Source organism: Budorcas taxicolor, chromosome 4, assembly GCF_023091745.1.
Source record: "Budorcas taxicolor isolate Tak-1 chromosome 4, Takin1.1, whole genome shotgun sequence".
Classification (NCBI taxonomy): domain Eukaryota; kingdom Metazoa; phylum Chordata; class Mammalia; order Artiodactyla; family Bovidae; genus Budorcas; species Budorcas taxicolor.
Window position 1 is genome coordinate 82155812 of NC_068913.1, and position 13028 is coordinate 82168839.

The 13028-nt window shown below is 39.9% G+C and overlaps 1 protein-coding gene across 3 annotated transcripts in view; it reads right to left on the reverse strand.

The window, feature by feature from the left end:
• The window catches only part of SUGCT (succinyl-CoA:glutarate-CoA transferase), a 762227-nt gene that overhangs the window by 105495 nt on the left and 643704 nt on the right, over positions 1–13028 (reverse strand). For all 3 annotated transcript variants that reach the window (XM_052638793.1, XM_052638791.1, XM_052638792.1), the window contains one exon: positions 5198–5261. In XM_052638793.1, the coding sequence (XP_052494753.1) occupies positions 5198–5261 (64 nt within the window). The remainder of the gene's footprint in view (positions 1–5197; positions 5262–13028) is intronic.

The following is a 13028-nucleotide window of genomic DNA, read 5'->3' on the forward strand; positions in this document are numbered from 1 at the left end:
TAGGTGGTCACTCCAATTAATATATGTACTTCAAACTGGAAACAAACTAAAGATGTAAAATAAATCTCTTTCAGATAGCTTGCATAGGTAGCCAATCGGTTCATAAAAAACGCATACTGCTTTAAATTGTCAAAAGTCATTTTAGTTATTTTTCATTTAATAGTTGTTTATCCTAATTATCATCCAGAAAACATCTGTTAAGTACCACCTTGGTATAAAGGGTGTTGGTTAGAGTAAAAATGACAGTGCTTTGTCAGGAGCTTACAAAAGAAAGATGTTTCAGATCATCACTTATTTTAAAAAAGTCTTGCAAAACATTCAGAAATACAGTATGTTAGATCATCAAATAAAGAAGTACATTCAAATTCTAAAAAAGTAGCCATAAAATTCAAATGTCAATATTCCAATAATTTGGTTTGAGCTACATTAATTCATAACTCCAAGAGATGGTGAAGGACAGGGAAGCCTGGGGTGCTGCAGTCCATGGGGTCACAGAGAGTCAGACACGACTTAGTGACTAAACAGCAACAACATTAATTCATAGCAATGACTGTTCTTCTTGCACCCAACGCCCACTAGCTAAAAATTGTTGCAGGTTCCAAAATGAATATTAAAATACTATAAGGGAAAAAAACTTAAGAAAATTTTATTTAAAAGAACTTGAAGCTGCTTTCTGAAAACAGATCAGGGGACCAGCAGACAAAGGTAATTCAATTTAAAATCATTTTGTAGGACAGAACACTGCTGCCTTCTCACAACCTTGACACACTCACCACTCAAATACTTCCTAGAAGTGCTATTAGAATCAAATAACGACCACGCACACTCACCAGGAGGTATCGGGAACAAGTTATGGTGAGAAACTTTAGAGCTATGCGTCAAATTGTATTTCAGTGACATCCTTTGAAGTTTGGAACTCAGCACCAAGGCTGTTTTGGCACCTACACAGTACATGGAAGGACAATGTGTTCCTTTTTGGCTAAAAGGCCAGTAGCCAGTGGTAATCACAAGAAGATGAAAATGGAGAATGTGCTCAGTGGCAAGTGGCACGCCTTCCGTATGTGATAACTAATGTAAGACCTTCCCACTAAAGTCACAAATAACATGATGTTTATATGATGGCCTTTTACTGAGGAAATGTGGTATGAAATTTAATGTCCTTTTTTTCATTTCACTAATTAACAAATGAAAGTTTTTTCCATTTCAAAGCTTTAAATTCAGGATATTAGAAATTGTACAAAAAATTTTGGTGGTCTAGTGGTTGAGATTGCTTCCACTGCATGGGGTATAGGTTCAATCTTTGGTCAGGGAACTAAGATCCCAGATACCATGCAGTGTGGTCAAAGATTTTAAAAAAAGAAAAAGAAAAATTTCCATGAAGTTAGAACCATTTTAGAAACCACACCTAAAAGCAGTCAATGAGAGCATCTGCCAAAAATAGGTTTGAGATTCTTCCCAAGCTCGTCCTCCAGGTCTCATTCCCACCCCGCCGCCACCACCACCCCCACCCCGCATCCCGCCTCCACTCGCAGCTCAGGTGGTTGAGATCTGAGACCTCAGCCTAGATCTCCTTTACATTTTGATTTGTCTCTAGTGTGATCATTAGCTCCTCTTGAGGTCTTATTGTCCTGGCCGGGACACCTGGTCACCTCTATTCTAGCCCTTTCTCAGTGCCTCCAGCACCTCGCTCATCACCTCCACACCCCTCCCTCAGCCCACAGCAGTTTGGCCCAGCTGGCAACTGGTCATTAGTCATATGTCTGTCTACATTTCATTCTCAGGGACAGCTTTCCTGACCTGCACCCTAGGCGAGGTCTCTCTCATCTGAGCTTTCAGATTATTCTGCTGTTGCCTCTGGTTCTCCATCGAAATGCCCATCTCATTTTTCTGAATTTATTCTTCAAAAAAAGAGAATCCCTGGCAAACTGTAAGTTCCATGAGTGACTGGGCCTGTCCTGGGTACAACCTTACTACCAGAATATCATAGAGTGTGTGGAACATGATAGGCTTAGTGACTTGAGTTATGTGTGTGAATGTCAGTGTGTTTAAGGCTTTATCTCTCAACCAGGTTACCTTAGTTAACTGTGAGCAAATTAGTAGCTTGTGCCCAACGTGATGACATGTCTGTCACTAAACTAACGGTGAGCTAAAACTAACAACTACTTCACTCACTGGGGACTCACAGAACACTGGATGACTCAAGTTGGGCAAAGAGAGACATGATGCATTTTCTCAATTCTACTCCAATTATAATCAGTTTTTTTCTCTACTTTTAACTGAAAAATAGACTATAAAGGTCAAATGAGATAGTAGTTTAACAAACAATGTATGGAAAAAGAACACAAGTAAACTACAGCTCACATTTACAGATAATTCATGAGCATTAACTAGTTAGTAAGCTTTAACTCTGACATGCATATACACAAATTAAATTTCATAGTTGTTTACTAGGGATTGGAGGTAGTGGGAAATGATATGAAAAGATAGCATGTTACAATAGACATAAGTTAATAAAGGAGACAGTTTGGACTATACTACTTGGTTTATTTTAATATGGATAATGCTTACAAATATTGCAACAATGTATTCAGTGCTGACAATATTTAAGCAGCAAAAAGAAATTTTGAAGAGGTAAATAATTTCCCGTCCCTGTTAAAAGTGTATTCAACATTGGTGGACTAGTAGTTTTAAGGTTTTAATCAATTAGCATCTCCTATAGAGGACCTCTAATATGAGAATCTGAGGGAATGTTGTGGATTTATACCTCTCTTTGAAAGGTGCCATAAATATTATTCTCCAAGAAACAAGTTTCTAGTAATGACTAAGACAGACAATCCTTCAGGCAAATAAGTGCAACATATAGAAAATTCAGTACTGTTCACAAGAGGTTCACTAATAACAAAGGACATATAAATAAATAGTTTTAATTATGATTGTCACTGTAAATATAAAGATGCAGATATATATGTGAAACTGTAGAGCTACATTTAATGAATTAAAAAAATGTGTCTCCACTGGCTAACTGGAAAACAGTGGAGCCTAAAATCATTTTTAACCCTACTCACCTTACCTGTTTTGGTAAATTCAACTCATTGAGGCAGTATGGGAAAATCTGAGCTATTTCTAAGGCATTCATGAAGTCTCCAATGAGGACATCCCTTACAAAGAAATACAGAACTATCATTGATAAATGAAATCAATGAAAATAACAACCCACAGGAAAAACTTTAATTATTTACTGATAACTTCTCTTTGCCTTCAATATCTTTTGTCCTATCTGAGCAGCCTCCTACTGAGACACTGAATAGCGACTTTTTATCTGATGTCTGTGAGCGGAATCGCCTCTTCCCTTCATGGGGAGTCCAGATGTGCTGCCCTCAGAAGACACTCGGACACTAAGTCCAAAAATAGCCTGAACACATGCATTCTGCCTCGAATCTGAGACCTCTTCTGTTGATAATTCTACAGAGAGAATATAAGGTTAGTCAATGAGATAGACATAGCAAAAAGACACCTAGGCCCTATCAAAATTAAAGAAACAAAAGTAAAATTTTCCAAAAGGGGATTTAAAAGAGATTGCTGTACATCTGAGAATTTTATCAGCACAGAATATATGCTCAATTATATACATGAATAAATAATTTTCTTAGCTTTTATCAGCATGCCTTTTTTTTTTTTCACTACTTTTCTATAGCCCATAGCTGTGTTGGTGGTTTAGTTGCTAAGTCACATCTGACTCTTGAGACCCTATGGACAGTAGCCTGCAAGGCTCCTCTGTCCATGGGATTTCCCAGGCAAGAATTCTGTAGTGGGTTGCCATTTCCTTCTCCAGAGAATCTTCCTGACCCAGCAATCTAACCCACCTCCCCTGCATTGCAGGCATATCCTTTACCATTGAGCCACCTGGGAAGTCCCATATCCTATAGCATTTCCCTGTTAATATGTGATCCCAATCTGTGATATGCTTATACCTACTCTCTATCTTACTCACCTCCCTTAATTCAATACAATGTTCTGTATACTCTTGAATATCAGGATTTCCTCCAATATGCTTTATTCATCATACTTCCCTCCTCTCATTCTTTTCGTTTGGCCAATGGCCATGTCTAATCTGTTCTGGGACATTTTTATCCAGCTGCTCCCCAATCTTATAATTAGATTATACCCCAAAACAACTTAATAACAGCAGTTATTCAAGAAATGAGATCTGATATCTATAGAAGTAAACACTTCTGCCATTTGACTGAGGTGACTGAGGGATTTGAGAAATACTCAAATTTCAAGCATGGCAAACAGGATATAGTTTCAGGAAAACAATAACCAAAGTTATATTCTAACTAATTTTATTATTCTCTGTTAGAATTAAAGAAAAAATAAGGGAATGATTTGTGTATAGTTTGGAAAGAAAGGGACTCGGTGGACAAGTACATGGAGGGGCTTTCCAGCAGTGGCCAGAAGAGATACAGCAGATCTGAGGAATAGCAAGTTCATGATTACTAGAGAAGTATGGTCTATGGGGGCTGATGGGTTGATTGCAAGCTGTCACTACAATTTGAATACTCCGAGAGTTAGGCCTGAGGCTTCCGGCTACTGGAAAGAGAACACTCCCAGGACCTGAAAATCTTGTCCATTTACCTTAAGGCCAAAATGTCTTCAGTGAGTCTGTTGGGTATAAGTCAACTTCTACAAATTCAATATATTCTGGACTTACTGAAAACATTTGGTTTTTTGATCTCAACAAAGCTAAGATCCATAACCTAAACCATAGTATGGGAAGAAAAAAAAAAATGCCCTGGCCTGAGAAGTCAATAGCCTTGCTTGGACACCGCCTCTATGGTGCCTGGCTTGCTTTCTCATTCTCATATGAGCCAAGTACAATTTGATAATATTTTCCACATCTATCGCCATCTATCTGTTGGCAGTGACATACGACACTTATGTGAGTCCATGATTCCACAGAATGGAGTTACGTAATACAAGCACTTTTTGTCACCCAGACAATCAGAGTGAAGACACAAGTCTATAGCCTTAGCAAACATGCTTGTGAGTATGATTCTAGGATTCCCCTTTTGTCCAAAATAAAAAATATGGATAATGTCTTTACAAGCTGTTTGGAGGCTCATAAATTACATGCAGATATCAGCACATGGAATAAATTTATGAAGAAAGGAGTTAAGGAAAATAAAGATTTTCAAACCTGGGACTGATATCTTCCCCACAGTTGGATGCTTCATCTCCATAATGAGGTCATTGTGTAACACCTAAAATGTAAAAAAAGAGAGAAAAATAACTTACAAAGTAAATTTATCTTCAATCTCAAGGGCTGTGGAAAGATACTTATTCAATCCATTGAAAAAAATGATTATAAAACATAGAGATTTTTGAAATATTAATTTGAAAGTATTTGAGGTTAAAATGTTTTCATTTTATATTAAACCAAGTGAAGCCAAAAAGAATTAGAAGACTCAAGGGCTGGCCAACTTCATTTTCTTAGTCTTAAAAATGTTATTTGCTCTTAAATACAGGGTGTGATTCCCCCTTTTCATCTATTTTTGATCCTCTAAATATTAAAGCTCAGCCTCTTCCTCCATGACCTCAAGCAGGATTGGACCAAGGTCAACTGCAGAAAGACAGAATATGAGATGAACCGGGACCTGAAACAGAGGAGCCTACTGTAGTACAGATGTGCTCCTAGCAATTTCTTCAGTGGAAGGTGTAGGCAGTCAGTCCAGTTTGAAAGGTGAATCAGAATATCCAGGAGGCCCAGGGACCACATAAAGTGGACAAATTAAAGCCACTGTGACAAGCCACAATCAGAGCCAGCTGACAGGGAGCCCAGGTTAGAGGAGACCCTAGTCAGAGGCCTGAGCAGGAGACTGAAACCAAAGATGTTCTCAGTGGTCACAAGACCTTACTCATAAGACCAGGTTTTATAACTAGGACAAACTGAGAAAACTAGGGCAACTGAGAAAAAAAGCCAGAAACCCCATCCTGGAGGACTGATTCAATCTCATGCATGGACCAAGACAGGTATTTGGTGTCTCATCAAGAAAGTGGGTCTTCCCAGATGGCACTAGTAGTAAAGCACCCATCTGTCAATGCAGGAGACATAAGAGAAGCAGGGTCAACCCCTGGGTAGGAAAGATCCCCTGGAGGAGGGCATGGCAATCGACTCAAGTATTCTTAACTAGAGAATCCCAAGGACAGAGCCTGGTGGACTACAGTTCATAGGGTTGCAAAGAGTCAGACATGACTGAAGGGACTTAGCACAGCACGCATCCAGAAAAAAAACTAGATTTGACCTCAGGGTTAAGAGTCAAGGCAGTTACTAGGACAAGGGTGTTCTATCAGAGCCCAACCAGCAGAAAGGCGGCTTGATGCTGAATCATTTGGCTACTCCCCTTCATGGATCACAGCCTTATTGTGGCGAAGGGACTTGCATAATTCAATGAAGCTATGAGCCATGCCCTGCAGGATCATCCAAGACAGACAGTCAGATCATAGTGAAGAGTTCTGACAAAACCTGGTCCACTGGAGGAGGAAATTGCAAGTATTCTTGCCACGAGAACCCTATGAATAGTATGAAAAGGCAGAAAGATCTGACACCAGAAGATGACTCCCCTGGGTTGGAAGGTGTCAAATATGCTACTGGGGAATAGCAAAAGGCAATTACTTATAGTTCCAGAAAGAATGAAGCAGCTAGACCAAAGTGGAAATAGCACTCAGTTGTGGAAGTGTCTGTGGTGAAAGCAAGGTTCAGTGCTGTAAAGAATAGTATTGCATAGGAACCTGGAATGTTAGGTCCACAAATCAAGGTAAATTGGACACAGTCAAGTAGGAGAAGGCAAGATTGAACATCAACAACTTAGGAATCAGTGAACTAAAATGAACAGGAATGGGCCACTTTAATTCAGATGATAGTTATATCTACTACTGTGGTCAAGAATTACTTAGAAGAAATGGAGTAGCCATTATAGTCAACAAGAGTCTGAAATGCAGTACTCAGGTACAGTCTCAAAAACAACAGAATGATCTCAGTTTGTTTCCAAGGCAAACCATTCAGCATCACAGTAATCCAAGTTTATGCCCCAACCACCGATGCCAAAGAAGCTGAAGTTGACTGGTTCTATGAAGACCTACAACACCTTCTAGAACTAACACCAAAATTAAAAAAAAAAAAAAGATATCTTTTTCATCATAGGGGATTGGAATGCAAAAGAAGGAAGGCAAGAGATACCTGAATAATATGCAAGTTTGGCTTTGGAGTACAAAATGAACCCCGGCAAAGGCTAACAGTTTTGTCAAGGGAACACACTGGTCATAGCAAACACCCTTTCCCAACAATCCAAGAAACGACTCTACACATGGATGTCACCAGATGGTCAAAACCAAAATCAGACTGATTATGTCCTTTACAACCAAAGATGGAAAAGCTCTATACAGTTAACAAAAACAAGAGCTGGAGCTGACCATGACTCGGATCATCAGCTCCTTACTGCAAAATTAAAGGTTTAAATTTAAGGAAATAGGGATAACCACTAAGCCATTCAGGTATGACCTAGAGCAAATCTATTATGATTATACAGTGAAGGAGACAAATAGATTCAAGGGATTAGATCTGCTAGACAGTGTCTCAAGAACTATGGACCGAAGTTCATACCACTGTACAAGAGGCAGTGACCAAAACCATCCCAAAGAAAAAGGAATGCAAGAAGACACAGTGGTTTTCTGAGGAGGCTTCACAAATAGCTGAAGGACGAAGAAAAGTGAAAGGCAAAGGAGAAAGGAAAGATGTACTCAACTGAAAGTAGAGTTCCAGGGAATAGCAAAGCGAGATAAAGCCTTCTTGAACGAAGAATGTGGGAAAAACAGAATGGGAAAGACTAGAGATCTCATCAAGAAAAGTAGAGCTATCAAGGGAACATTTCATGCAAGGATAGGCATGATAAAGGACAGGACTGGAAAGGACCCAGCAGAAGCAGAAGAGATAAAGAAGAGGTGGCAAGAAAACACAAAAGAAAGATACCAAAAGGTCTCAATGACCCAGATAACAACAATGGTGTGGTCAACTCACATAGACCCATTCTGGAGGGTAAAGTAAAGTGGGTCTTAGGAAGCATTACTACAAACAAAGCTAGTGAAGGTGACAGAATTCCAGCTGAGCTATTTCAAATCCTAAAAGATGCTATAAAAGCACTGCATTCAGTATGTCAGCAAATTTTGGAAAACATCAGTGGCTACAGAACTGGAAAAGGTCAGCTTTCCAATCTCAAAGAAGGGCAATGCCAAAGAATGTTCAAACTACCTGGTAATTACATTCATCTCGCATGCTAGCAAGATTCTGCTCAAAATCCTTCAAGCTTGGCTTCAGCAGTACTTGAACCAAAAATTCCAGATGTGGAAGTTGAGTTTAGAAAGGCAGAGGAACCAGAAATCAAATGGCCAGCATTCACTGGATCATGGAGAAAGCAAGGGAATTCCAGAAAAACATCTAATTCTGCTTCATTGACTACACTAAAACCTTTGACTCTGTGGATCACAACAAATGTGGAACATTCTTAAAGAGATAGAATGCCAGACTACCTAACCTGTCTCCTGAGAAACCTGTATGCAGGTCAAGAAGCAACAGTTAGAACCTTACATGGAACAACAGACTGTCTCAAAATTGGGAAAGGAGGAAGACAAGTCTGTATATTGCCACCCTGCTTACTTAACTCACAGGCAGAGTACAGCATGCGAAACACTGGGTTGGATGAATCACAAGCTGGAATCAAGATTGCCAGGGGAAATATCAACAACCTCAGATATGCAGATGATATTACTCTAATGGCAGAAAGTGGAGAGGAACTAAAGAGAATCTCAATCAGTGTGAAAGAGAAGAGTGAAAAAACTGCCTTAAACTTAAAATTAGAAAAACCTAATATCAAGGCATCCACTCACATTATTTCATGGCAAATAGAAGGGGAAAAAGTGGAACCAGTGACAAATTTTATTTTCTTGGGCTCCAAAATCATTGTAGATGGTGACTGCAGGCATGAATTTAACTGACACTTGCTTCTTGGCAGAAGAGCTATGACAAACCTATACAGTGTATTAAAATTCAGAGACATCACTTTGATGACAAAAGACCATACAGTCAAAGCTATCATTTTTCCAGTACATATATAGATGTCAGAGTTGGACCATAAAGAAGACTGAGTGCTGAAGAACTGATGCTTTCAAATTGTGGTGCTAAAGAAGACTTTCTAGAGTCCCTTGGACAGCATGGAGATCAAACCAGTCAATCCTAAAGGAAATGAACTCTGAATATTCATTGGAAGGACTGATGCTGAAGCTGAATCTCCAATACTTTGGCTACTTGATGTGAAGAGCCAACTCACTTGAAAAGGACCTGATGCCAGGAAAGATTGAAGTCAGGAGAAGAAGGGAATAACAGAGGATAAGATGGTTAGATAGCGAATAAGATGGAAAGATAACCAACTCAATGGACATGAATTTGAGTGAGGTCTGGGAGATAGTCAGGTACAGAGGAGACTAGCATGCTGCAGTCCATGGAGTTGCAAAGAGTCAGACACAACTTAGTGACTGAACAAAAACAATCACACTTGGCTACTGAAACAGAGCTACTTAAATCCTTGGCACAGAGAGGCTGTCATTTTTCCCTTGAGTGGGCAGGAAAACAAATCTGCCAGAGATCAAGTGCCCTCCAGTTGCAGGCAGAAGATGTGATGAGGGCATGGAACTAGATTCTGGAACACAAAAGTTGAATTACTGGCGGAAACATATTGTGTCACACACAAATGAAAATGCTACGAAGTTTTTTTTGTAAGTTAGGTCTTTACCAGTTGGAGGCAACCTGTGTATACTGCATCAGAGAACCCCCAAATTCAGTTTATTATTGCTATCACTGCATCTTATTGAGATGCATATGGGTGAATTACATATGGAGTGCTGTCTTCACCCGCACTGTCTACCAGGAGCAGAGCTTCTCTTGTGCTATTCTGTACATGGATCTAAAGGGCAAGATGCTTTGAACTGTGGTGCTAGAGAAGACTCTCAAGAGTCCCTTGGACTGCAAGGAGATCAAACTAGTCAATCCTAAAAGAAATCAATCATGACTATTCATTATAAGGACTGATGCTGAAGCTCCAATACTTTGGCCACCTGATACAAAGAGCCAACTCATTAGAAAAGACCCCAATACGGGGGAAGATTGAGATCAGGGAGGAGAGAGGGATGACAGAGGACAAGACGGTTGGATGGCATCACCGATTCAATGGACATGACTTTGAGCAAGTTCCAGGAGATGGTGAAGTACAGGGAAGCCTGGTGTGCTGCAGTCCATGGGATTGCAAAGAGTCAGACACGACTAGGCAACTGAACAACAACAGAAAGGGCAGAAGTATTGCAGTGGCCCAGTGAACTTGTGGACCACATTTTCACACAAATATCCTAAAGAGTAGTACTTGTAATAGTTCTACAGCATTTTGAGCTTCAGGTTAAAGCAAGATTTGCATATCCCTATCTTTATTATAATCTTTCCACAGAGCAAAAATTCATAAAATAAATAAACTAATAAAAATGTTTTCTGGGACTTCCCTGGTGATCCAGTGGTTAAGAATCCACCTTTCAATGCAGGGGACTCAGGTTCAATCCCTGGTTGGGGAACTGAGATCCCACATACTGAGAGGCAACCAAGCCTGAGTGCCACAACTAGAGAGGCCCACACACTGCAATAAGCCCCTGCACTACATGCTACAGCTAGAGAAGCTGCACGCTGCAGCTGGAGAGGAGCCCCCACACCCTGGGACTAGAGAGAGCCCTGCAACACAACAAAGGCCCAACAAAGCCACAAAAAAGTTTTCTCACTTGGAAAACTCAGGGAGAGAGGACAAATTTCCTTAGTTTTATCCGTTTTCATTGAGCTTATTGGTTGCATTATGGAATAAGCTATCAAGAAGACAACCTTCTGGGTAACTTTTTAAGGTGAGAACTATAACCCTTCTGTGGCTAAATATTCTGGCTTCCAGTGTTTTCTTTGGGAATGGTTGCCACTTTGGGAATGATGCTTTTTAAATGACCATGTCAAACCTTCTCATTAAGGGTGAAGTCAATGCCAGAAGGAGATCCTTTCTAGGAATGCCTTGCCTTTCTTTTGGCATCACCAGCTTTGCAGCCGAGAGCTGGCCAGAGAAAATTCTTGCCAGTGTTAGAATTGTGCTATAATTTCATTCTGGTGAGGCTCATTCTCAGCACCCGCCCAGCACAGCCTCCTCCTTTGTGGGGGTGGGGGCTAAATGCCAACTCGAGGTGCTAAATCTCAGTTCTACTGAGGACAGGAACAAAAATACCACGCTAAATTTCACTTGAAACAATTATCTGCACACTGAATCATTCTTCTCTCCTCGTATCTCTGTTGCCCTCCTGACTACCTCTTTGTAATAATACTGCAGTGCTACTCACAAAAGACAAAAGTGAGTGTTCTTAGCTAAATATAACTTAACTGATAGTGTTAAAATTAATTAACGCTGAATTTTAATCATGTAGCAAATGTGAAGTGTCAAACGTGAAAGGGTAGCTGGTAAAGGTCAAGGGACAGATGTCAAAGTTTTGCAAAGCAGAAGCTAGCAGCTGACTGGTTTTGCATGAAAGCAGCTTAAGGAGTGTACGCCTTTTAGTTCCTCCCCCACTGATGCCTATATGCGACATTCCCAATATGAAAATATCTTCTCGAATTCGATCAGTTCCTTTGCATTGGAAACTGTTCGACTTAAAGCAGAAATACAAATTCTTCTTATGTTTGCAAAGCAAAGTAATTCCATTTCTAATTTGCTGGAGTGTTTGTACAATTATGAGGTAAATGGGCTGCTCCAAGCCCCCATCTTGGGAAAGAATTGACTTATTCCCCTGGTTGGTGGCCACCTACCTATAAAATGTGAAATCAGAGGTCCAGCAAATTCCATAGGCTTTCTTTGTGAATTAGGTCAGATAATCTCAGAACAACTGAGACTGTGGCAGTGTTACTCCTGGAAACCCTGCCTGATTATTCGGAATGTTAGGAAACTCTCCAGCCTTGTTTGTGAGGCGAGTCCTGCTCTGTTCAATAACATATTCGAGAACCTCAGGATCCAGGCAGCCTGTCTGGATTTTAACAGAACTCTCTCCCGCTGCACTGTAGACCTAGGTCCCAGTCTAACTTCACCAGAAATGCAGAACTGCCACTTGCTACCATTTGTATAACATTTCTTTTGTAATCCTTACTAAATATCTCCTTTTCTTTCTCTCATCCAAAGGCAACACCCTGATCTCTATTACCTTAACCAAGAAATTCAAATGTAAAGTGTTTTCTTTTCTGACCACTAACAATGTAATGGGGGGCCTCAGCCTTAGGGAACTTCAACTGCCATTTTCCTTGAAGGAAATTTCATGCCTGGAACCTCAGTCTGGCGACTCAGGATATTCTTTGTTGCATAATGAGTTATTTTAAACTAAGGTGAAGGACCTTCTTAAGAATTCTGATGTGTACTTTGTCCTTCCTTTAACTTATTTTATCTTCCTTCAGTCCTTCATGGTTTGGTAGCTCTTCAAAATTGAATTTCTTCTTGAAGTTTCAAAAGCCTCCTCTTGATAAGAATAGGATTGTAGACAGTGCACCAATCTCTCTCACAAAGTATCAGGCCTATTTAAAATAAGGTCTCTCATTCTTCCTCAAGAGTTTTACAGATTGACAGCCTAATGATAGAGTCAAATGGTAATGTATTAATGATGGGGGGAAAGAGTAAAATGTATACCTTAAAGCCATGTGGGAAATAAAAGTTTAAGTGAGAAAGTCTTTTTATAAAGTCCTATAGTAGGAATGGCAGAAAAAAGTCTATAATATAGTACTAGCAAGGAAAAAATATGTAGGGGGGAAAAAAAACAAAAACACAAAAATCAATACCCACTATATAAGCAGTGTGGAGAAGGGAACGGCAACTCACTCCAGTATTCTTGCCTGGAGAATGCCATGAAAAGAGGAGCCTAGAAGG